Below are 26,165 nucleotides of genomic sequence, written 5' to 3' on the forward strand. Positions count from 1 at the left end.
CGTTAAAGCTTTTTAAACACATGATAAATAAATATAATGCGTGGCAGTTACAATTTGTTTTTGGAAGTTTAGAACACATGGAATTGTGGGGTCTGAGAAACTCTGTTTTGGAATCGCGAGACCCCGCAACAGCTCGAAGTTTGTCCCTCTGGGGCTTCCGTAGCTGTTTCTGTCACTGTCATCATCAGCAGCAGTATGGCGAGCTCCAGTGGTGTAGTGATGGACGGGGACTTCTTGAGACATGCTGAATACACACCGAAATCCAGCGGGCAGAGTGAGACAGATGTTGACAAACGCCTTGTGAGTAAATGTCGCGCTGGAGAGTCCGGATCATTTACACTGTTTTACTATGAGCTTGTGTCATCAGCTTGAGTCCGTAGTATTGACCTTGCTGCAGACGTCTGAAAGCATTCATCTGAAGACTTTTAACTTTATTTTATCAGAGATTATTATTGTCAAACATCCAAGTTACTGTAAAAAAATACAGCTTATTAATCATTGTGACGCTTACAGTTAGTACATTCTCACAGTTTTTATACATTAGCCACTGTTACCACGCACACACACACGCACACGCACACGCACACACACACACAAACACACACACACACACACACACACACACACACAGTACTGCAAAAGTCTTATGCCATTAGTATTTTCACCGAATAAATAAATAAATATTAAAAAAAGGCTTTAAGCCAGCTATTTCTGTCTTTCTCTCTAGTGTGTCAGTATGAAATATTAGTTTAGACTTCCAAACATTTCCTTTTTGCCATTAATTGTAATAATCCAGTAAGAGACTTTTGAAGCGTCTTTATATATTTCCTACCTACATTTTATGGCCCACGAAAACTAAAAGTTCAAGATGATTTAATAAATCATAAAATAAGATCTTTACCTAAAAAATGTGTTTGTCAAGCCAATCTTGTTTGTAAATGAAAGATTAAAATAGCTTTAAAAAACGTATACGTTTAAAGGTCATATGCACCTTATGGATACAAATTGGTCTCTAAGTTGAGATAGATAGATTTATTTATTTAGATTTACTGCATGGATTCATGAATCGAATGATGTCATGATTAGTCAGACTCTGAACATTCCATCATTGGAAGTCTGGGATTTATGGAATTTTGAACAGTCAGAAGAATCTTACATTTCCAGTAGAAATCCAGTTTAGTTTTTTAATGATCTGCTATGGGAAAAACCTTATGTGCCTTGTCTAAAGCTTAAAATCCTTCCCTACCAGTGCTTGGCGTGTGTTTATTAATGATAATCATAGTGATGAGATGTTTGTGTGTGTGTTTCAGGGTGGCTGTCTGATGGCAGTGGGACTGGGAGTTGCAGCGGCAGGGTTTGCAGGTGAGCTCATCTGCTTTGAACCCCTGTGTATGCATCCGTTTGGAAATTTGTGTGTCATTAAACCACATTGCAGACACATGCAGAAGCTACATGCATTGTATAATATGTGTGGTATGGCTTAGTGGTTAAAGCTCTGGGCTGAGAACCAATGGTTACCGGCTGAGAACCAATGGTTACCGCCTCAAACTCATGATTGATCACCAGTGTGCTTTTGAGGTAGTGCTCAACCTCATATTCCTCCAGAGGAGACTGGATTGCTTGTATTTTCTTGCATGAGTTGCCTGTAATAAGTCATTACAAGCTGCTGATAACATTAGCCATTTGACAAATAAGTCATTTAGTTGGTTTACCAATATTGTTGTATTAGAATTGTAATTGTGATATTGCTTTTATACAGCAGTTCGTTAAACAAGAAGTTAGCAACACACATTAGTGTTGTGTTATTCCTGAATGAATGTGTTATTCCAGTGTCTTTGAACAAATCAGTTTATGAACATCAGAACTTTGAACAATGATTTAGTTACTCACAAAAGACACAAAAGTCACTTGTTTTGGACTTTTGCTTGAATGAATCAGTGAAGGCAATGATTCAATGACTCATTCATAAACACTTAGGATCTCATTTACTAAGCACGTTAGGTGCAAATTGGTGTGAGAAATCAGCATTCAAAGGTTTCACCAAAAAGTCATTCACCTATTCACCTAAACTTTTTCTAAATTTGCACAAAAAATAAAATAATAATATATATATATATATATATATATATATATATATATATATATATATATATATATATATATATATATATATATATATATATATATATATATATATATATATATTAGGGGTGTAACGATACGCGTATTCGTATTGAACCGTTCGGTACGACGCTTTCGGTTCGGTACGCGGTACGCATTATGTATACCGAACGGTTCGTTGGAGTAATTAATTATATTTGAAAAAAAAAAAAAAAAAAAAGAGAGAGATAGAAATATAATGATATGCGTTCAACAAGGTAGCCCAATAACCCAAACAACGTAACAGGCAACGCCCCTGACACTCCCGAAGAAGAAAAAAACACCATCTTATATGTTTATGTTAGGCTACTCAGCAGGCGCTCGCTCACTCAGTACACGCTGAAGGCTCGTTGCAAAATAGCCAATGCGTTTAACAGACTAGAAATGAGAAGATCCCCCAATAACCAACAGGTCTGGTGTTTGGGTGCACTTTGGATTCCCTTTAAGCTATAATGGTGATGGCAAGAGAGTGGTGGATAAAAAAACAACGGTATGTCGCATCTGCAACATGACAGGGTACACCAGAGGGATTAAAAAAAAAAAAAAAAAAAAAAAAAAAAAAAAAAAAACACCAGCGGGAATATCTGGGATATATGCGTCAGTACTATCTGGGAAAAGACGAAAAAAAGGAGAAACATGCACGCAGCAAACTATCCCTGCAGCATTTAGACACTATAGCTTACAGGGAATCCAACCCAAACACCAGACCTGTTGGTTATTTTAGGATCTTATATTTCTGGTCTGTTAAATGCATTAGACATTTTGCAACGAGCCTTCAGCGCGTGCTGAGTGAGCGAGCGCCTTAGGGGCCGTTCACATATCGCTCCTAAAAACGTGTGGAAAACGCTAAGCACGTCTTTCTCCTCCTTTCCAAAGCGCTCGGGCAGAAGCGCTCATGAGGCGTCTGTCTTTGCTAAGCAACAATGACGTGCTCTCTCCATGAGACGCGGAAATTTCAGCGAAGGATAAATGGATTTGCAGCTCTAAAAATCTCTTGCAGTAGCTCTGCTACTAAATTTATTTCAAAATTGCAATCCATATACAACTATGATCAACTGATCCTTCATCTTGGCTGAGCTCTCAACGTTGTTACGGGAAAGGATGAAGCTGATTGGTTGGTTCTTGTCACATGACCCGCGGTGCGCTTGCGGCATTCTGAAAAGTTGAGATGTTTTTACATTTTGCTGTATCTAAAACGTATCGAACCGAACCGTGACATCAGTGTATCGTATCGAACCGAACCGTGAATTTTGTGAACCGTTACACCCCTAATATATATATGCACTTTTATTTTCAATGTTTTTGAACAAATCAGTTTAGTAAATGATTCAATGACACACTCATAAAAACACTCATCAGGTATTTCAGTCCTAAATGAAGTGGTGTGCTTGAACTAGTTGAAAACAATGTTTAATATAATTAATTACTCAATAATCACACATCAAATTTGGCTAAGCAATTACCCAAAAAAGGTCATTTAAATATATTATTGTGTAGATTGAGACAAACATGAAAAATATATAAAAAAGCATTTAAAAGGGTCTGTAATTTTTATGGTAGGTTTATTTTAATGGATAGAGACAGAATATAAACCAAACCCCAAAATCCTGAAAAAAAAAACACATTATATAAAGGTTAGAAATTGATATTTCAGTGAGTGAAGTAAGTAATTGATCCCCAAGCAAAACATGACTTTGTACTTGGTAATGGCAAGCACAGAGGTAAGACGTTTTTTGTAGTTGGTCACCAGATTTGCACATATCTCAGGAGGGATTTTGGTCCACTCCAAAGGATTGAGGTCTGGAGACTGGCTAGCCCCCTCCATGACCTTAATGTGCTTCTTCTTGAGCCCCTCCTTTGTTGCTTTGGCAGTATGTTTCAGGTAATTGTCATGCTGGAAGACCCATCCATGACCCATCTTCATTTTTACAGTACATGGGCCCGTCCATTTGCCCCTCAATGCGGTGAAGTCGTCCTGTCCCTTAGCAGAAAAACATCCCAAAAGCATAATGTTTCCCCCTCCGTGCTTGACTGTAGGGATGGTGTTCTTGGGGTCATAGTCAGCATTTCTCTCCCTCCAAACACGGTGAGTCGAGTTAATCCCAAAGAGCTCCATTTTGGTCTCATCTTACCACAGCACTTTCTCCCAAGCCTTCTCTGCCTCATTTAGATATTATATGGCAAACTTTAAATGAGCCTGTTCATGCACGGAGCTCCAGACAGAGGCCAAATTATAGTTATTTTGTATTTCTTCCACTTCCAAATAATCACACCAACAGTTGTCTCCTTTTCACCAAGCTTCTTGATGATGGTCCTGTAGCCCATTCCAGCCTTGTGCAGATCTACAATTTTATCTCTGATATCCTTTGACAGCTCTTTGGTCTTGACCATTGTTGTGGGAGAGGTTGGAATGGAAGATACAGATTGTGTATCACCTTGTCACCTTATGAGCTGACATTAGGAGTGACTTCTTAAAGTGGCAGGACTAATCTGTTTCACATCTGTGGGAGCCAGAATTAATGCTGGTTGGTGGAAGGCAATCAAACACTTATTTCACTCACTAAAATGCAAATCAATCTCTAACCTTTATATATACTTTTTATGAATTTTTTGGTTGATATTTTTGTGGTTGATATTTTTATTAACTTTTTTAACATAACCCTATAATACAAAATACAGACCCTTTCTTTGTAAGTGGGCAAACTTACACAATCAGTAGGGAATCAAATAAATATTTTCCCCATTGTAAATGGTTCTCTTTATGAACAGGCCATTGAATCATTGGTTCACCACATTTGTTCAAAACGCAGATTCGTTCAGAAATTGTGTGTTGTTTAGAGATTCACTACAGTTCTGTCGTAGCTTTAATAGGTAATATGTATGTTTGCAAACTGAGCAAAACCAGAAGATATTTTGTCTTAATACTATCCAGATAGCACACATACATCTGCAAGATGTCACAGTTGTTTCCAGCATCATGCTCACCACCAGTCATCTGCTTACTATTGGGAGATGTGAGTGTCTGTATTACTTACCTTTGGTAAAAAAGTAACTGCTTAATTAGATCACGTGAGGCACCTCAGCCTATCATACAATGACTTCTGGTCTCCTGATCGATCTGCAGTGAGTGCAGTGCTGCTTGAAACCAAACACACCTCATGAAATATAAGATGATGTATGTAGGCAGGTGCGCTAATTGTGTTTAAAAATTTGAATGTGTTCTTTTTTCCATCACTAATTATTAAGATTTAATCATTAATAAAATGACAAATCTCTACCACTAAAACACAGACTGACAGTCTGTCTAGAAAGCACAAACACAGACGAGTAAAGTGATATCAACGGTGAACAAATCTCAGTTCTGTTGATCTAGAGATCAGCTCTCTTGGAACGCCGTGTTGGCGAAGCGTTCGTGTTTGCGTTCTGACTCAGTTCAGTTTCTAGGCAGGATGTTTGTAAGCTAAACTTGATCATGTTGTGGTTCACAGTGGGAAAGAGTAGCCTTTGTATAATGTAATAAAAGTTTTTTCCTCCTTTGTCTTTTTAAAATATTTAGGTTTCCCTATGTAAAAGCCGCCAACAGATATTTATGATGTGATTCTAAAGGAAGCACTCGAGATGATGGCGGCGTTGATGAGGGTGATGGTTAAGCGGTTCTCACTGTGAATGTTTGCTCAAGTCCCCAGATGAAGCTCAGCCAGGTCAATGAGGTCAACACGGTCTCTAGCATTAAAAGGAATCAACTTGCTGCATGTGGCCAAATTAATTTAGGTGGCTTTGTCATCGGCCTGTTTACGTTTGATTATTTTCTGGCAGGTGTCTCTGCCGTCCTCCTTACTGCTGTGTAGCAGTTAATCAGTGTTAGTCTCTAAAGTCTTCCACCCATAGCTGTGTGAGGCAGGATGGAATAGCACTTGTGGTCACTTTGAGGAAGGGGGCTGATTCCCATTTCAGTACATCGAGGGGGCAGCGCTCCTGCCAAAAGCTGCGGCGGTGTGTGGTCTGCTCCGCTCAGAGGCAGGGCTTTGGATTACAGCGGACGGAGCCTCAAGTGCTTTTCTGCTGAAAAGCAAAATAACGTTTTCCTCTCAACAATACACTTCTCTGAGTTTGATGAAATGAAAATCCAAAAAGGTTCCCAAAATGAATTATATTAATGATTTTACGTGTTCTTCACCGACAGTTTGGTTGGGTTCAGTGAGCCGTTCATCTGCCTTTCTTTATTGAAAGCTGGATGCTCATAGGCATTGTCTGCTGATTTAGTTAAGTGCTGATGTCTTTAAGTGTGTTGCTTCACAGTCGAACCACAACCACTTGTATTTCACCAGCACCCTGACCAAATAAATACTAAGGGAAGTTGAAAGCCGACCTCACCTTTAACACATATTGAATAAGACTAAAATGTGGTTTTGTTCTTGGTATCACCCTTAAACCAACTTTGTTAATCCTGGAAATTACCTCTGTAAATGGTCTGCTATCAAGTGGCACACTTTTCAATCTTTTTTTCCCTTTATTGCATTTGCCTTTAGGTCGATATGCATTCCACTTATGGAGGCCTTTGAGTCAGGTTATTACGGAAGCTGCTAAGAAGGTACCCACTTCGGTAAGTGTCCATTTTTAACATACACCCTGAAAAAAAAAGGTACAAAAAAAAAAAAAGGTAAAAAGGCTAAAAGGTACATCTTTGTACCTTATTTACCAATAAATTATATATATATATATATATATATATATATATATATATATATATATATATATATATATATATATATATATATATATATCCTTAATTGTACATAATAGTACTTTATCCACTGGTTTCACAGACAAAGAAAGTTGCCATATTTTATATGTATCAGAGCCATTGTTTTGTCTCAAGATGCCCACCTGTATTTGTTTTTCTAAGGAACATTTATTAAAGATTCTTAAATGTCCTAATTGAACTGTGGCCTTAACCTGGCTTAGACTGTGAAACCAGGCCTATCAATTCATATTAGTACCTAAAGTGTGTATCTTAGTACCTTTTAAAAGGGTACCACCCTAGTGAAAGTTTTGTACTTTTTTTTTATGAGACCATAAATAAGCCAATGTTGAGTGATCTCAGGGGAAAGAAAAATCAAAAGTGAGATCTTTTTAATACCTCAAAATATTTCTCCTAGACAGAAATGAGTTTACTTTAACTTCAAATGGAGATTTTTGCTCGAGTTTCCTGCTTCTCAAATTTGTCTCCTGAGACAATAACACTCTCACAATGGTCTCATTTAAAGTTTTACAAGAGACCTCATCATCTTCACACACTGTGCTCAGATTTGTCTCCTAATCTAAAGATTATGGGTGTAACGGCTTGTAAAAGAGGAGGAAGCAAATGCAGGCAATCAGAAGAAGTTTATTGATATCAGAGTCCAGAATGTAGGCAATGGAAAAGAAGGTCTACGGTGGCGTGAGAAGAGCTGGATGGTGAAGTCGATGGTGAAGTTGAAGACGGTCAATGGATGAAACCAGGAACAGACCGGAACACTGACACGAAGACGACAACACGAACACAATCCAGCACACGAACACGGGAGACGGTAATCCAACTAGGAAGCGGAGACATGAATGAGGATCTGACAACAGACAGAGAGATGAGTGCGTATATGTAGCTGATTGGAGATGAGGATCAGCTGGAGCGAGACAATCAACGCACAGGTGACAACAATAACCCAAACGAGCACATGGAGACTACGGGAGTACAAATACAAACACAAAACATGACACGGAGGAAACAATGGATTTCCTACCGTGACAATGGGGGTCTCATATTTGTCTCATTTAAAGTTTTATAAGGCTATATTAACAGTGAAATTTTGCAGAAATAAGGATAATGTTACTCTCAATTGACACATAATAAGAGAATATTAATTTTAGGAGAAACATCTGAAATGCTGTTGATAGAAAAATGAGAGTTATATGAGAATCACAATTAAGTCTACTGAGCAATATGTTTTCCCCCTTTGGGATTTCTAACTCTCTATGAATCCGTACTCCCATTGAGAAAATTTCGAGCATAGCTTTAGTTTTTTAAACAGATTCTGTTCAGAAAGCAATGATTTGCGGGAATTAATTTTGGATTTTTCCATGTTCATCTCCACATGTCGAGGCACTTGTTTGTGTGCAGTGTTGGCATGTTAAACCTCCAGCTGTAGGGCTGTTACTGGCCGTTACTGTAGTTCACGCTGTGCTTCTGGGTTTTGATGGAGTTTGTAATGCTGATTTGTCCAGGTTCTTCTTAATCTCCAGGGTTGTGTGGTTGGGGCTGGTTCCCAGTGATTTGACTCAACCAGTCCACCTGTGTACACTCTTAAACTTCTCGAATCTCAGCTTTCTCCTAAACCGGGTTCGCCACAGAGCACACTTGTAATAGATCATTATTAGAGTTATTAATCCAGTGATTTCATCATTCTGTGAATCACATAATGGATGAGTGTGATTAAGTGTCGTGTTGTGGGCTGAGATTGGACAGAACATTCTGGCCTCTCTCACCATCTGAACGTACACATGCTTTTACTTAATCGTGAATTGTGAAGTGGATGAAGGAGCCATAGGCCCATGTTATTCTTTTATAAAAATTATTTTAATTAAAGGGATAATGCAGCAAAAATGCAGCTGGTGTGTTATTCATTCAAAATATTAGATAAATATACAGTAATAGCTTGGGGTGTAACGGTATTTGTATTCGTACCGGACCCTTTCGATACGGTGCACGTGTGTACCGAATGACCGAATGCAATATTTTGTGCATGGAACATTTTTTATTTTTCGTTTTTTTAATTTCTTATTCCTTCTTTATTTTATATATATTTTATTAAAAAGTATTTTAAAAAAGTGTAAACAAATTGTTAAAAAAAGTTTATAGTAATAAACAACCTGCAGTTTAATGTTTGCATTTCTTTCCCTTACTCTACCGAAAATGAACACAATAGAAAACATGTCGCGAATTTGCGTCTCATATGTTTTCAAATGCAATCTGTATGTTTGGTGAATCGATTTTTATGCAATGCATAAATACATGATGCTGTTTTGTTCATAATTGTTTATGCAATTTGTGGCCTTGGAAAGCAAAAGTTTTCATAAAATGCATTTAATCTGCATATAATACATAAAAAAGGAGATATGTTTACATTTTATTTCGTGTTTGACTGTTAAAACAACAACAACATAAAAAAATTGTTTGTCAATAAATTGGGAAAATAAAAAACATTCTACTGCATTTGTTATATGACGATATGAAACATTATATCATGGATCAAATTATTTATTTTTTTTAGCTATATTGCCAAACCCTTCAGCTTTGTGAAGGCTCTTCAGAAAGTCTCCATAAAAAGCAACAGACAACATGACAATGAGCAAATAATGTATTAAAGAGTTAAAATAAAGATTTAAAATTTTGGGGGGGTGAACAGTTTCTTAAAATTTTAGATATGTGCTGAAAATGCTGAACATATGAACTTACAGAGCTGAATATGGTAAATCCCACAGCGGAAACTCTTTGAAGCAATTGGAAATCCAGCACTCGTGAGGTCTGTACTGTTGAAAACTCAGCAAAAAATGGTTCTTAAATCTCCACAAAATATTATATGAAACTTAGACTTCATGACCTCAAATCTCAGTCTTGGGTCCTTTGATTTATGATGCATTCACGCTGTGTTGTAATTACAGTAATTACTAGATTACAATATGGGATGCTTGTGCTCCGTTCTGTTCGTGTCTGCTTCTGTAACAACACTATTGCCAGCTAAATGTAATTTGAGTATTGAATAGAAAAAAAATATAGCAAATAATAATAATTTACAGTTTGCAAACTGGAATTGCAAGTGCCGACAAGGAAAATGTAAATGACAAGGAAAATGTTTTGCAAGTCTCGCAATTATGGTAATTCCAGCGTGAACACGTTTAGTTTGGGAATTTGGGTAATTATTGGGTCAATCATCTCAAATCCCTATAGTCTCTATTTTGACATAATGAGGTGAAAGTGCTGTTCTTGAGGCTTTTATCTGATCCAAAGCAGCTTGATTGCGATCAGTATTCAGAGTATACAGGTTGTTGTGCACATCAGTTGTCATCTGATTAAAATCAATATTTTAGGTTCAATACAATACTAATCAGCATTTAAGGCATAATGTTGATTACTACTGAAATTAATTTTTACTTATTTTTTTTTATAAATGTTAGAATGCGAAGCTTATATTTATATTCCAGCATTTAGAGGAGTTATCCATTTAAGCCCTGTTTATAATTTGAGTTGGCGAAATTGTTTTCAGCTGCAATCACTTTTCTGGATGAATGAACTTCTGATTACAGATTACCAGCGTAATGTCTGTGCTTTACAGATACTTACATCATTTCTCACTGTGTGTCACCAGTACTTTTACAATATTGCATTTCTCCCTAAAAAAGTAACTAATTGCATTAATTTGTGATTTTTTATGGAAAGTAATGCGTTGCAAGTAGTTGCTACTAAAAAATTATCTGATTAGGTAATTTGTAATGTGTTACCCAAACACTGACAACACTTTACAAGTGATTCTATGATCCGTGTTTCAAGGACGTGAGATTGAAGTCTTGTGACACTTTGAGAAGAGTGTGTATGTTAAGGTTTACTGCGTGACCCAGTGTGTTTCCATTATAACCGTTTAAAACGGAGAAAGGTGTCATTTTTATGGCTATCAACCGTTATGCTTTTTATAGAGCTTAACTTTGAGTTTTCTTCTTTCCTAGTCATTTTCTGCATACTACAAAGGTGGATTTGAGCAGAAGATGACCAGCCGGGAAGCCAGCCTTATTCTCGGGATCAGGTAATTGTGAGCTAAACAAAGCCCTAAATCACTGCAATTCTTCTTACTGAATTCTCTCATTATGAGTTGTCAGGGAAGAAAACTAAGGTGTTTTACAGTATATACACACACTGCATCACTGCACTTCCCAGAAGAGCTTGCGGTTAAGTCTGGGGGCAATTCTTTTGGTTTAAAGTCGGCCGTCATCTCCTGTCGTCACCGCTTTGATCCTTTCGTCTAATGGGGAAAAAGTCTCAGCTGTGTCTCTAACTTTGTAATCTGCTTTTTGGTGGACCACCCTCCTCCTCCTAGGAGGCTATATTTCTCTAAAAATTTCCCTTACTTCAACAGAAGTTCACAGGGTCCCAGACCAGGTGTGACTCACACCATGCTTGCGTCATTGCCATGTGCCTCAATTCTTTGTGTTGTCAATCAAACTGGACTAATGTTTTCATAAAACTGAACCAGACTGTAAGCAATATTTCTTGGATGCGATCAGTATGAACTCGGCCGACCGCATTCACGCTCATAAAACGGTACAGTTTGGGGTTAATCGTTTTTATTATTCTCTTCTCATCTGTCTTGAGCTTTCCTTTGGTGTCTGTCCCTCACAGCTGAAATAACTGGCCTCAGTAATGTTACTGTTTGCTTTGATATACTTTGATCTTGCTTTTCACCCATGATAACTTAAGAAAATCTGTGCAGTTATTTAAAACATTTTTTTAAATAATTTTTTAGAGAAATCAATACTTTTAGTGAGCAGGGGTGCAATAATTTGATCAAAAGTGACAGTAAATCCATTTATACTGTTGTGTTTTCTTTGATCATCCTTATATTCATCGCTGATTTAAAATGCATTTGAGCACACAGTTTAGTCTCCCGAATGCCACACATATCTGCTGACTCCTCCGACAAAAGCAGTTTAGTCTGACAGATTCGTCATCCGAATCATCTGCGCCGCACAGTGTTTTAATTAGTTTCTCTGGCCCCTCTCAGACACCCACTCCGCTTATGATTTGAGACTTTAGAGAAGGGTTTGTAGGACTGAACGCTTGTGTGCAAGCATTAATGCATGTTTTAATCGTCACTTCTGGTTATTCAGCTATGACTCAGATCTAAACCCTGACAGATGTAAGCTGGAAAGAAATGTATTTATCTTTTCGGGAAAGATGCAGTGTGAAGCCAAGTGGTCTAAACCACCTGTCCTCAGACCAAAATGAATCAATACAGAATGAATTTGAATGGACATACTTAAAGGTAGCACTACTGTATCCAGACTAAAGGAAGAGGTATGTCATAGTGGGTTTTTAAAAATAATTATGCTTGTATATGTCAAATTAATTGTAAAGAGAAAAATATTTCTCTCATTTTAAGTAATACTTAGATACTGTTAGTATCCAGCACCACCAGAAAAACTAAATCTTTCAATGGATGGAGATAAAAATCATTATGTAGTCTCAGTTTATTAATATTTATAACACGTCTGTCACTAGGAGAGATGCTTAAAAATAAAATGAAAAATCAATTTTATTATTCAAACAGAAACATTAAAATAACTTCTAAATAAGTGTATTGATGTCTTTAAACGTTTGAACATTAAAGGTACAATTTGTAATATTTGCAGTAAAACTAGGCTGGTGTTATAAATTTTGTCCAGTTGATCACTAACAATATCTCTAATGTTTTCAACTACTTGTAAATCTCATTCTAAACAGTGACATGGGGCAGTGCAGTCGCCTGTCAATGACGTTAGTTCCCCTTTGTTACCGCCTTTACTGACGTAGAAACCACATGACAACAGAGTCGTGGACAAATGTGGAAGTAGCTTCGCGACAAACTTCAACTAGAAAGAGATGCCGATCTCGCTTGTGTTTTACTCGACAGGTGAGTTGTTTTGATATGTATCTTTACAGAAAATGTATGCTATTATAACGATCAACAAGATTGGTATAATGGGGCATATACACCAAACGCGGGGGAATTGCGTGTCTAGACCCGTCTCTAGATGCATCTGATAGCGTCTTTGCATTGACTTTGTATGTAATCTACTCGCGCAAATTGTTGAACTCGCATTAAAACCATGATTTATCTTTCCGTCTGATTGATGGCCGTCAACGGTTTGGTAGAAGACAACAAATCCCATCATTCCATGCTCCTTCTTAGCGGCATCTAACCACGCGATTGTTATTGTTTTGATAGTGCACCCTCTAGTGGCAGGTCCTACAACCTGTACCTTTAAGTGAATAATTTTGAAATAAAATTTAATTATTATTTTTTTAATTAATAAAACATTAAAAGATGTATATTTTAAAGCACATTTGCTGTTTGCTTTTCTTTGTCCATTTGCTTTTTTGTTGTTTTGTCAAATTCTTTTCTGTATCCATTTGTCAAATGAGTAACCAAATGTCCGAATACCTTATTTATTTATTTTTTTCAGTTCTGTTGCCTGTTTTGCCCACTAAATTGGGGTTTTTCAGGGGATGTACAGATTGAGTTTTTCCAGTTGATGTGTGCAGCTATGGAGACAGACCACACATGTTGATGACTAGTGCAAAAAAATCAGATGGCCTGTAATTAGATCCATACAGCAGTTCACATTGTGTCCACAAGATGGTGGTGTGCTTCTTTTCTAAAGGATCTTTTTTCTTGTTTTGTGCAGTCCGAGCAGCACTAAGGCAAAGGTACGGGAAGCCCACAGAAGGATCATGGTCCTAAATCATCCAGATAAAGGTCAGTAGTTCAGGCTTTCATGTTGGATGGCTGTGTGTTGATCAATAATTATCATCTCTCTACATGCAGACGTAGCTCAGTCTATTTTCTGAGCAGACAGTGACAGAGACGGGTGTTGATTACATTATTGATTTGAACAGCATCTGTCATTTGTCATAACACACTCTTTAAAGAGGGCTCACATCCCTGAAATGCTGACTTGCTGTAACATAAGCCATAAATGAGAACCACACAAAAAAAGGACATCAAGTGAACCATCACTTCAACCAGCACTGTAGATTCAAGCTGCCTAGTGTAAGAATTAAAATAAGGTCAAAATATGCAGTGAATAAGGCATGTTTTCAAAGACGTCCATCGCTAAGGGAAGATTGATCTTCCATGATTTGCATATTCGCCAATAATAACAATACATAGTAATAAACAGCAACATTTACCTACATATATTTAAATAAAACATTTAAAAATGCCATGCAGAATGTATTAATCATTAAATTGTAATAGGTTTAAATCCATTTTTAAATTTATTGAGCAAATAGTGTTAAATTATTCATGGTAATACATTACTCTTACCAACAACACTAATATCATTTTTGCAAATTGAGTTTAAGTCCGAGACACTATTAATACATCTTAATGCAAGCCATGAAATGAGAAAGTTACACTAACAATCTTTAAATAATAATAATAAAAAATACACTTAATTTATTTTTATTTTTTTAACCGTTGCTTTCATCCAAAGTGACTTTCAAATGAGGAATACAAGAAGTGATCAATGCGATATTTCTATACTACTGTTCAAATGTTGGGGGTCTTTGTGTTTGTGTGTGTGTGTGTGTGTGTGTATGTGTGTGTATATATATATATATATATATATATATATATATATATATATATATATATATATATATATATATATATATATATATATATATATATATATATATATATATATAGAAAAGGCAATGTAACAGAATAACTCTTACACCAAAAAAGTATTTCAAATAAATTCTGTTCATTTGAACTTTAAATTCATCAGATAATACTTATATATAAGGTATCCATAATATATATAAATAATAATACATGTTTCTTGAGCGATGATTGAGCACAATACAATTATTTCTGAAGGATCATGTGACACTGAAGACTGGAGTAATGATGCTGAAAATTATGCTTTGCATCACAGGCATAAATTGGATTTGAAAATATATTCAAATAGAAAACAGTTATTTTACATTGCAAGAATACCTCACAATATTACAGTTTTACATTTTAGCATTTTTTTGTTGATTAGAAATAAATGCAGGGCCTAAGATATAAAAAAAAAAAAAAAAAGAAAGAAAGAAAGAAAAAATCTTACCAAGCTGGAGATAATGCACCAGGTACAAATGTATTTAGATCTGATAAGGATTTGTTCACTCTGATCGGTACGACACGGGTTATAAATCACTGTCTAGCAACTTGCTTTTTTTTGCCGTGGTCTTTTTAAGTGAACACTGAGCAGGAGTCTTATTCTTCCTTGGTCACTGAACTCCTGTTTTTCTGTTCAAGGTTAATGGCCTCACCTTGCCTTTCTCTGGTTTACCCTCTTTCAGGTGCTCAGAGCTGCTGTTTATAGATATGTGTGTGTGTTTGCTCCTCTCGACCACTAATACTCTCGGTGAAATAAGCGATGGTCTCTGTGATTCTATCTGTGGTTGAGCGATAAGGCCTGTGACTGCAGGGAGGACGTCCTGTAGAGAGAGTGTGCCAGATTTGTCCCTTCCTCCAGCTCTGCTGAGAAATCCTTTATTACAGTGCCGTTAATAACGGTGTGCAAGTGCCTGTCCCGTTTGTTACACTGGTGGAGGGGCTGACGTATAAAAGACCCCATGGAATGGCTTGATGAATGCAGTTTGCCTTCCTTTTGCATTTCTGATGTATTTCCTATTGAAACAGATTGCAATAGGATACACTGAAAGGTTCATCCTTTTTTTATAAGGTCAATAGGCTTAAGGTGCAGACAAAATATGAATGTGTAATACTCTTCTTCCTTGGATTTGTTGTTTCTGATTCATAAGATGCTGTCAGTCAATGCCTTTGAATCATTGGTTTCTGAGGAACTTGATGGCTGTGTCCAAAATCGCAAACTCTCTGAGTAGCAAGAATTTTTTTTAACAACCTTAAAAATGAATGTTTTAATTAGTATATGATAGTATGAATCCGTACTACATACATCATCTTGTCACTGTCAATGTGATCTACCGGTGTCAGTTGTTTTCTTTCACTGTCATTCACAAATCCACTCCCGTGGCCTCGTGGGATAGTAGAGTGTCCATCAGATGCGTACTTCACAACCTTGCCCAAAATATGAAGTCATCCTGCTAACTTTCACCTACTGTTTGATGAATACTGTGAATGCGGCTTTACTACTCTTTTCACATACTGTTGTTTGTCTATAACATAGTAGGAAAATATGTGATTTGGATGCAGCCAATGTCTGGTGAGGTATCAAAATGGGCCCTTTACATACACAATGTCTCACCTTAACATCACACACATTTCAAGTCAGAAAAGCCTCTGTGAGATGAGATTGAATCAAAATCTATTGAAATCTATTATTTGTTTTTTTCTATATCTCTGTGTTCATCTTGCATGCAGGCCTCTGTGAGTTTCGGCAAGGTTTCACACTGACGTGAAGATCTACATTATTCTGGTATCTGCTCTTTAGGCCGTAATGAGATGATTAACTTTGAGTGGTCCGAGTAATGGTATGGAATGATTGTTGAATCGCCTTTCATTAGTTTGCTTGCTTTGAGCAAATGGGGGCATTGAGGAACCATCATACAAATGCCTTAACTCATCTAACAGAAACGGGATAATTGATTTTAATAATGCATTAGTTAATGTTGAAATTAACATTAGCTTAGATTAAATTAGATTAAACTCCACCCTAAAATGAAAAAGTTGTCATTAATCACTTTACCCTATGTCGTTTCAAACCTGTAAAAGCTCAGTTCATCTTCGGAACACAATTTAAGATATTTTGGATGAAAACAGGGAGGCTTGAGACTGTCCCATAGACTGCCAAGTAAATAACAGTGTCAAGGTCCAGAAAAGGTATGAAAAGCCGTGGTCAGAATACTCCATCAGCCATCAGATGTGCAATCTGGGTTATACAGTATTGTTCAAAATAATAGCAGTACAATGTGACTAACCAGAATAATCAAGGTTTTTCGTATATTGTTTTATTGCTACGTGGCAAACAAGTTACCAGTAGGTTCAGTAGATTCTCAGAAAACAAATGAGAGCCAGCATTCATGATATGCACGCTCTTAAGGCTGTGCAATTGGGCAATTAGTTGAATTAGTTGAAAGGGGTGTGTTCAAAAAAATAGCAGTGTGGCATTCAATCACTGAGGTCATCAATTTTGTGAAGAAACAGGTGTGAATCAGGTGGCCCCTATTTAAGGATGAAGCCAACACTTGTTGAACATGCATTTGAAAGCTGAGGAAAATGGGTCGTTCAAGACATTGTTCAGAAGAACAGCGTACTTTGATTAAAAAGTTGATTAGAGAGGGGAAAACCTATAAAGAGGTGCAAAAAATGATAGGCTGTTCAGCTAAAATGATCTCCAATGCCTTAAAATGGAGAGCAAAACCAGAGAGACGTGGAAGAAAACAGAAGACAACCATCAAAATGGATAGAAGAATAACCAGAATGGCAAAGGCTCAGCCAATGATCACCTCCAGGATGATCAAAGACAGTCTGGAGTTACCTGTAAGTACTGTGACAGTTAGAAGACGTCTGTGTGAAGCTAATCTATTTTCAAGAATCCCCCGCAAAGTCCCTCTGTTAAAAAAAAGGCATGTGCAGAAGAGGTTACAATTTGCCAAAGAACACATCAACTGGCCTAAAGAGAAATGGAGGAACATTTTGTGGACTGATGAGAGTAAAATTGTTCTTTTTGGGTCCAAGGGCCACAGGCAGTTTGTGAGACGACCCCCAAACTCTGAATTCAAGCCACAGTACACAGTGAAGACCGTGAAGCATGGAGGTGCAAGCATCATGATATGGGCATGTTTCTCCTACTATGGTGTTGGGCCTATTTATCGCATACCAGGGATCAGGGATCAGTTTGCATATGTTAAAATACTTGAAGAGGTCATGTTGCCCTATGCTGAAGAGGACATGCCCTTGAAATGGTTGTTTCAACAAGACAATGACCCAAAACACACTAGTAAACGGGCAAAGTCTTGGTTCCAAACCAACAAAATTAATGTTATGGAGTGGCCAGCCCAATCTCCAGACCTTAATCCAATTGAGAACTTGTGGGGTGATATCAAAAATGCTGTTTCTGAAGCAAAACCAAGAAATGTGAATGAATTGTGGAATGTTGTTAAAGAATCATGGAGTGGAATAACAGCTGAGAGGTGCCACAAGTTGGTTGACTCCATGCCACACAGATGTCAAGCAGTTTTAAAAAACTGTGGTCATACAACTAAATATTAGTTTAGTGATTCACAGGATTGCTAAATCCCAGAGAAAAAAATGTTTGTACAAAATAGTTTTGAGTTTGTACAGTCAAAGGTAGACACTGCTATTTTTTTGAACACACCCCTTTCAACTAATTGCCCAATTGCACAGCCTTAAGAGCGTGCATATCATGAATGCTGGGTCTTGTTTGTTTTCTGACAATCTACTGAACCTACTGGTAACTTGTTTGCCACGTAGCAATAAAAAATATACTAAAAACCTTGATTATTCTGGTTAGTCACATTGCACTGCTATTATTTTGAACAATACTGTATGAAGCAACATGATATGCTATGATATGCTCCTATCCTGGCGCAGCAGGGTTTTCTGTCAGTTGCATTTAAATTCAAGTCTGAAGTTTCTTGCTCTGTTCAGCATGCAGCGTGACATGTCTAAACAAACAACACGTGCTGGCAGTGATTTCAACCACTAGAGGCCGCTCTCGCACTGTATAATGAAAACAGAGACTTCTTAGCCGCTCCAGCAACGGACGCAACCCGGGAAACTATCGGCATAGATTTTTGCCGATAACCGATTGTTCTAGCAATCAACTATCGGTGCCGATTAATTGCCAAAACCGATACATAGGGATGGGTCCCGAACCCGGTATTAAACTGGCCCCAGGGCTAAATTATAAGATCTGACATTTATCAGTTCTGCTTTCGGTACTGGAGGGAAAAAAATTAATGTACTAGGCTATGTTTTTTTGCTTAATAATGTTATCGTGCACATTTTATCTCACCGAACATTTCTAATGTGAGATCATATTAAGACGTTTGTCTGTGAGATCTGCGAGATCTCTCATGCGCACCGCGGAGGCTGTCTGTCAGTCACACACACACACACACACACACACACACACACACACACACCACAATGAGCGCGGCGCACGCACAGACATAGAAGTATGAAAACTCCCGCTTAATAATAAAGAGTGACGATGGCGAAGAGATTTGCTTAGTAATGTTATCGTGCACATATTATCTTACCAACATTTCTAATTCGTGATATTATTAAGACGTTTGTCTGAAGGCTGTCTGTCAGTCACACACACACAACAAGAACGAGCGCACACACACGCATAAGGGGCCGTTCACATATTGCATCTCTTGCACGCTCAAGTTCGATATTTCAAATGTAGGCGCGCAGTATGCATGCGGTGCGACGAGCTCGTTTTTTCCAGGCGCGTCCGCACCGCATCGAGTTAAAAACATCTTAACTTTTCAGAATACCGCAATAGCACCGCAGGTCATGTAGCTTCTTCCCCTTTTCCGTAACAATGTTGAAAGTTCAGCCAAGATGAAGGAACAGCTGATAGCTGTATGTGGATTTTTTAATTAATTTAGTAGCAGAGTTACTGCAAACAGTTTTTAGTGCTGCAAATCCATTTATCCATTGCTGAAATTTCTGCGTCTTCATGGAGAGAGCAGTTCATGGTTGCTTAGCAACGGCAGACTCCTCAGGAGCGCAAGTGCGTCTTTGGGGAAAAAAATTCAGAAAGCAGCATGCCTAGCATTTTCCACGCGTTTTTAGACGCGATATGTGAACAGGCCCCTTTCAGTACGAAAACTCCCGCTTAATACAAAGAGTGACGATGGTGGAGAGAGCAAAACAAAACGAGGGTAAGTCGGGGTAAGTGATTAATGACAAAATTTTTATTTTGGCGTGGAGTAACCCTTTATAAATGCTGTTGAAGTATTGTTCATGCTTAGTTCATGTTAACTAAAGTAGTTAACTAATGTTAACTAATGAACCTTATTGTAATGTGTTACCTATATCTACACACACATATATAGTGACAATTGAGTGAAGAGTAAAAATTAGCTACAAATAATAAAAAAGGCAAGTTTTCAGTGTTTTCCTAAAAAATAAAATCCAAAAACCAATTAGGTTATTATCAAATTATACACATGAACATTTATATGCACCAATATGGTAACTGTAATAAACAGCTATTTTTACGTACATATATTTGTTGAAGATTATTTGAGTATTTTTCACAAGATAACACTATTTCAATCTTTCTACTTCAGAATTTTGTAATTATTTACAACCAATTTCCAATTACCAATTTTTTTTCCCCAAAAAGTCTACTGAAACAATTTAATATGGACAATTAAATGTCAGGAAAAACTCAAAACTGTGGAAAAAAATCACTGTTAAAAATAAATAAAAATGTTATGATGCAAACAAACTTGATGATTAAATTAATTCATTGAAATAGACACTGATTTTATTCATTGAAATTAATCAAACTTTTGCTAAGCCACTAAGAAGAATTGCAAGATTTATCTCATGAGAAATAAGCATATTGACAGTGTATATTGGAAATATCCTGTGCAAAATTATATTGTCAGAAAAACTAATGTGTAATGAAGTGCATCACTGCAGGCTTCACTTCCTCTGACACACAGACGGATTAACAGCCTGCTCGGGCCCTGCTCCCTGCTACCTGTTCACTCTCCTGTGTGTTTCCCCATTTGTTATTGTTGCTTATCATGATAGTCTTGTGCAAGCGGGCAGTCAGAGTCTGTGTGTGTGTGTGTGTGTGTGTGTGAGAACACAATGGATGCTTTCAGGATCCTGGAGAGGGGCAGCTTTGTGTAAATCCTTGTGTAAGTCCTTCAGCCATAGCAAGGTCATCACTGCCACAGTGCTGTTTCTTGAATCTCACAGAAACATGTCCAGGTCACATGGACCCAGTGTCGACAATAAATTAGTTAATTTATGTATATTTTATATATACTTAAAATAAATAAAAAGGATATTTTCTTTTAGGACCAAGTTTTTTTTTTTTTTTTTTTTTGACATTAATAATATTTACATATAGAATTTTAGACATTTATGCTTATGTTATTTAGACATTTATATTTTAGACAAATATATTTTTATATTTTGAAATACAACTATGTCATAGACATGCTTTACAATTTCATTAAAGTATAAAAGGAATATAATAGTTTTGTGCCTAATTTATGTATTTGTAAGCTAATTAATTTGTGTTTTCCCCCTCTGAATTTTTTTACCTTTTTTTCTCATGTATTTTTTATTTATTGGCCTCTAGTGATTTGGGCATGTATTGGTGTGATTCAGAGAACAGTATTGTGACAACACTGACCTTTCTCTGGCTGATGGTCTCATGGGAAATACACAGTCGTCATTTCTTTTCCCTTATTCTTTCCCTTACTCTTTCTCTCCTCACCATCCTCCTCACCAGTTAAACCAAAATGTATTCAGACACCTTCAGCATTTCACACTTTATTAGCTTATTTGCAATAGTTTAGAAAATGGTAATAAAATATGACAAGAACTCTGTTTCAGAACAAATTCATCTTGATAATATCAGAAAAACGGCGGTTGCAATTTTGAGTTCACTAAATGTTACAAAGTAAGAGCGAGGTACATAAATGTGCTGAAGGGCTTGTGAAGATGACGAGGAAGCGACAGATACAGATGCGAGGGTCCAGCTGTCATCAGGTGAAGTCTGAAGACTGTGTTCTGGACCTCCAGGGCGCTTCACTCACACATGCACTCGTGGAATGTGCTTCACCGAATCAAAGAAGCAATGGAAATTAATAGCAGCATGATGAGGCGCAGCAGGCACCAGGTGTACCTCATCACACGCTGCCAGCTAGAGCACATTTGTACCTCCTCCTAGCCACACACTTCCATTATACGGCATGGACAGGGGCTGGAAGTCACTGATTGGAGGCAAAGAGATTTCTTTGCTACAAAGCTTGTGCATGTAGAGCTTTAATGCGAGCAGCACAAATCAAGATAGAATTGAGCCTGTGGACTCGGGGAAGCAAATTAATTACGTTTCTCCATTTAATTTCAAAGTGACTTTAAAGTCAGTGTTAGAAACAGTTTGCGACCCATTTGATGACATTTCTGAGTGAACTGGGATATTAAATGAGGATGAAAATGTAGGGTGGGTCTTCATTTTTATCCATCCTGAATTGATTGGATTGATACATTGGGGTAACAGTACTGTTCAAACTTTTTGGTGTCAGTACACTTTCAAGAAATAATGCTTTTATTCAGCAGGGTTGCATTAAATTGATCAAAAGTAACACAATGATAGTAAAAACATTAATAATGTTACAAAAGGTTTACATTTAAAATAAATGCTCTTTTGAACTTTCTGTTCTTCTAAGATCCTGAAGAAATAAATGTCATAGCTTAATTATTAAGCTGCACAACTGTTTTCAACATTGATTATAATAATAAAAAATGTTTCTTAAGCAGCAAATCAGTATCATAAGGATCATGTGACACTGAAGAATGGAGTAATGATGCTGAAAATTCAGCTATGCATCACAAGTATAAAATACATTAAAATATATTAAAATAGGAGAGAGATGTTTAAAAGTCCAATAATATTTTACCATATTTTCACCAATTAAATACAGCCTGGGTGAGCATAAGAGACTTCTTTCTAAAACATTCATAACAAAAAATCTTACCAGAGCCACATGCTTGAACGGTAGTGGGGAAGTCGTGGCATAGTGGTTAGAGAGTATGACTCTCAACCCTAGGGTTGTGGGTTCGAGTCTTGGGACGGCAATAACACCACTGAGGGGGTTCAGCAAGGCACTGAACCCCCAACTGCATAAATGGCTGCCCACTCCTGTGTGTGTGTGTGTGTGTTCACTGCTGTGTGTGTGCACTTTGGATGGTTTAAATGCAGAGCACGATTTATGTCACGTCACTTTTTTTTTTTTTTTTTGTCACTTTTAGTGTACCAAAACATAGAAATGGTTAAATTTTTTACATTATTATTTGGAATGATGTGTGCTAATGAATCATACACAATAAAAGGCATTAAGAAAATAATATGAAAAAATAAAATAAATACTAAGGATAGGGTTATTGCAGAAATGCACCTTTTACAGTTTTAAAGAGAAAGTGGAGACAATTCTTGGACATGCTGACGTAAAGCGCTGCTTCTCTTGCAGGTGGATCCCCGTATTTGGCAGCTAAGATCAATGAAGCGAAAGATCTGCTTGACTCTGGCCCTCGCCGCTGACCCAGCTTCCCCAACAGAGACTTACATCTACTTCAGAGCCGCCAACTGACCCATGAGCCTCCACAAGTCACTGTTCTCCTCCATGTTTTTCTGCCATAAATCAGCTGACTTTCAGCACATTGCGCTCTGTTCTAGCTGTCACTGCTCCTCACCGCCACTGTAATGCAAGTCGGCAAAGGTTGATCCTTCACGTAAAACGATCTTCATGCTGTCCATGTGAAATATCTCACTGTAATCTTTATTATTTATTGAGGTGACTTCTGTAATGTTTAAGGTCTGCTGTAAAATCTGGTGGATACAGAATATCATTTCCAATGGTCTAAAAAGTTTCTCCCTAATCCGCAGGGAGTGGCTATTGTGAGTATTTTTATATTTGTTTATACGCTGCCATTTTCCTCCTGCTGTGCTCTGACTGATGCCTGTCTGGTCTGCACATGATCTGACGGATCCACGCAGGAACGGAGCAGCTGGGATTAAACAGAGGGACAGTCTGGACACTGTTTGTCAGGCTGAGATTAATACCACGATTCAAGCTGCACAAACCAGTAACACGTTATTGCAAAGGGAATAAAAAGCAAGCAGCAGTGAAAGAAATTGCTTCTAGGATGCATTTTAGATTTCATTTCCTTGAGAGCAATGTCGAGATACATTCAGAATAGAGTATTAGCTTGTGCCTACTGCCTACTCTTTTTCAAAAATAACTTGTCAAATGAAGGCATTATTACATCATAAACATATCAAGCAGTTTTATGCTTTGTTGCTGTCATATGATCTCATTGTTTTAGATGTGAGATGCATCCAGTCATTATAATGGAAAACGGATATGGTTGTAATCAATTAAATTAAATTTAATGCAAAAATAACTACCACTTTGTTTAAATGCGTCCTAGTTACAAATTACATGTATTTCACTGTAATAATAATAATAATAATCACCTAGTTAGACTTAAGAAATGTAGTTGCTGCTACAATTATTTTGATGATACTAAAGCAAATGTAAAGTGATATAGAAAAACACACTAAGGTTAAAATTGTAATTTATTGCATTGTAAGTTAATATATTTAAGCATGCTTAATTGCAACTTAATCATTACAAATGTGTAATTACAAATATATTTTAATAGAAATTGTTTTATTTTACCATGAATGTTTATCAGTAAATGCGCTAGTCTACAATTTGAAAAGAACTATCTTAAGTTCAATTAATTGCATTTAGTATAAATTTAAATTATAATTAATTGTAGTTTTTTTGCAGACAACATGCATTTAAGTGTCTGAAAACATTACATTGAGTTTGCAGTTATGTAAATATCTTTTAATTATATTAAATGCTCTTTAAATGCTTAAATGCTCTTTTTTTTTTAAGTATGCTACTTTCTTCACAAAGATAGTCTATATAATATGTAAGTTTTCCACTTGCTGCTTATGAGACCCAGCCACTGAATTTCTGCTGCAAAACAGGAGGTTATCTTTGTTCATTGTTCCAGATGGACTAACATGAACATTAAGCCAGATCGTTGCAGAATGAATGCGAGTTGAATGCCATGGAAAGACTGGATTGGTCCAGTTCAGTTTCCAAATGTTCTGTTTGATTATAGCAATGAGATCTCGTGAAAGCTTGAGCCTACAAATAAAGCCCATTGAGGTGTGTTTGGCACACTTATGAAATACTTGCCACTTTGAGTGTTGCCCTGCTCTGGCCTCGCTCCTGTAGCTGGCTTTATTTACTGCTACAGCCTGCTTCCTTTCGCCTGACCCTGTTAAAACTGATCAAAAGCTAGCGTGTTGCTTGCCAGGACAGATAACTGGGAATGTTGTCCCACACTGTGTGACACGAAACCTGTCATTGTCCCGACTTCATGTATAACAGGGATAAAAACCCTGATTCTGGCTGAAGTTGCATTCTGTCGTAAGATGGTGTTGCTCTGACCACCTTGTGACTGCGGCTATTTTCTGCCTCTGCTTACTGTGAAAGCAGCATGGAGTCCCTGAGCAAGTCTGTTCTCCGCAGGTTTCTCTCTGTCAGGGTGGATTTCCATTAAACAGTTAAAAAAAATGTAAAAAAATAAATAAATAAATAATGCCCAATTTATTTACGCAGGACTTCATTACAGCCATGTGCATGCACTGTCCAGAGGAGCCAATGATGTAAGTGGAAACAAATTCCCTCATAAAACTCATATTAACTGCTTGTGCCTTGGACACATGTGAAGGCCTATCGACTCCACCTGCCAACTTTCACACTCATCCTTTTTTTTTTTTTTTTTATAAATCTCTTTTCAGTATTGATCAAGGGTTGCAAGATGCCAAAAAAAAAATTCCAGGCACCATTGGCCTGCTTGAATTGAGACTTCATGTGATGTTTCAATATAAATTTTAAGACAACCAACCAGCTGCCATCCACATTCTTTAAAGGCTCTTTGATGCTTTGGTTCTGTTCCTGTTATCAGAATTTCTTTTCATCTGCAGAAAAGGATATATTTTCAGCTGTGTTTTGTTTTCATTTACTTGATTCAATAAGCAGGAAATCACTTAAGTGAAATCTTTTGTAAAATTGTTTCATATATCACACACTTTATTATTATTATTTGAATTTTAAGCATACTGTTCCATGACCTCATTATGTTGGCTCACATTTGAGCATATTTTCATACTTTTGAGACCCAAACTTTTTTTTATATTAACAGCTCTAAGAGCTTGTAAATGCGCATTCAGTATTCAGAAATTGAGATCCATATAACCATCAACTTTCAGGCGGCATTCATTTGTTGCCACTTTCCTGTGCCAGTTTTCATTCTACACCTGTAAAGTTTAATATGGTATGTTCCATCACACATGAGAGCGTGAGAGATAAGCTGTGCCACACAGACTTGTATTTCCAGGTTTGCTCGGTGGGACGCTTTGCACAGATTGTTTGA

At 37.1% G+C, this 26,165-nt stretch overlaps 1 protein-coding gene across 1 annotated transcript; it reads left to right on the top strand.

Annotated features, from left to right (window-relative positions):
* The first annotated feature begins 93 nt into the window (after positions 1-93).
* LOC113053468 (dnaJ homolog subfamily C member 15-like) lies at positions 94-25,339 on the top strand. Its single transcript, XM_026218525.1, has 6 exons — positions 94-300; positions 1,311-1,362; positions 6,690-6,763; positions 10,918-10,994; positions 13,633-13,703; positions 23,177-25,339. Exons 1-6 carry the CDS (start codon positions 196-198, stop codon positions 23,245-23,247), a joined length of 450 nt encoding a protein of 149 aa, XP_026074310.1. The 5' UTR covers positions 94-195; the 3' UTR covers positions 23,248-25,339.
* The last annotated feature ends 826 nt before the right edge of the window (positions 25,340-26,165 follow it).

Source organism: Carassius auratus, chromosome 34, assembly GCF_003368295.1.
Source record: "Carassius auratus strain Wakin chromosome 34, ASM336829v1, whole genome shotgun sequence".
Lineage (NCBI taxonomy): Eukaryota > Metazoa > Chordata > Actinopteri > Cypriniformes > Cyprinidae > Carassius > Carassius auratus.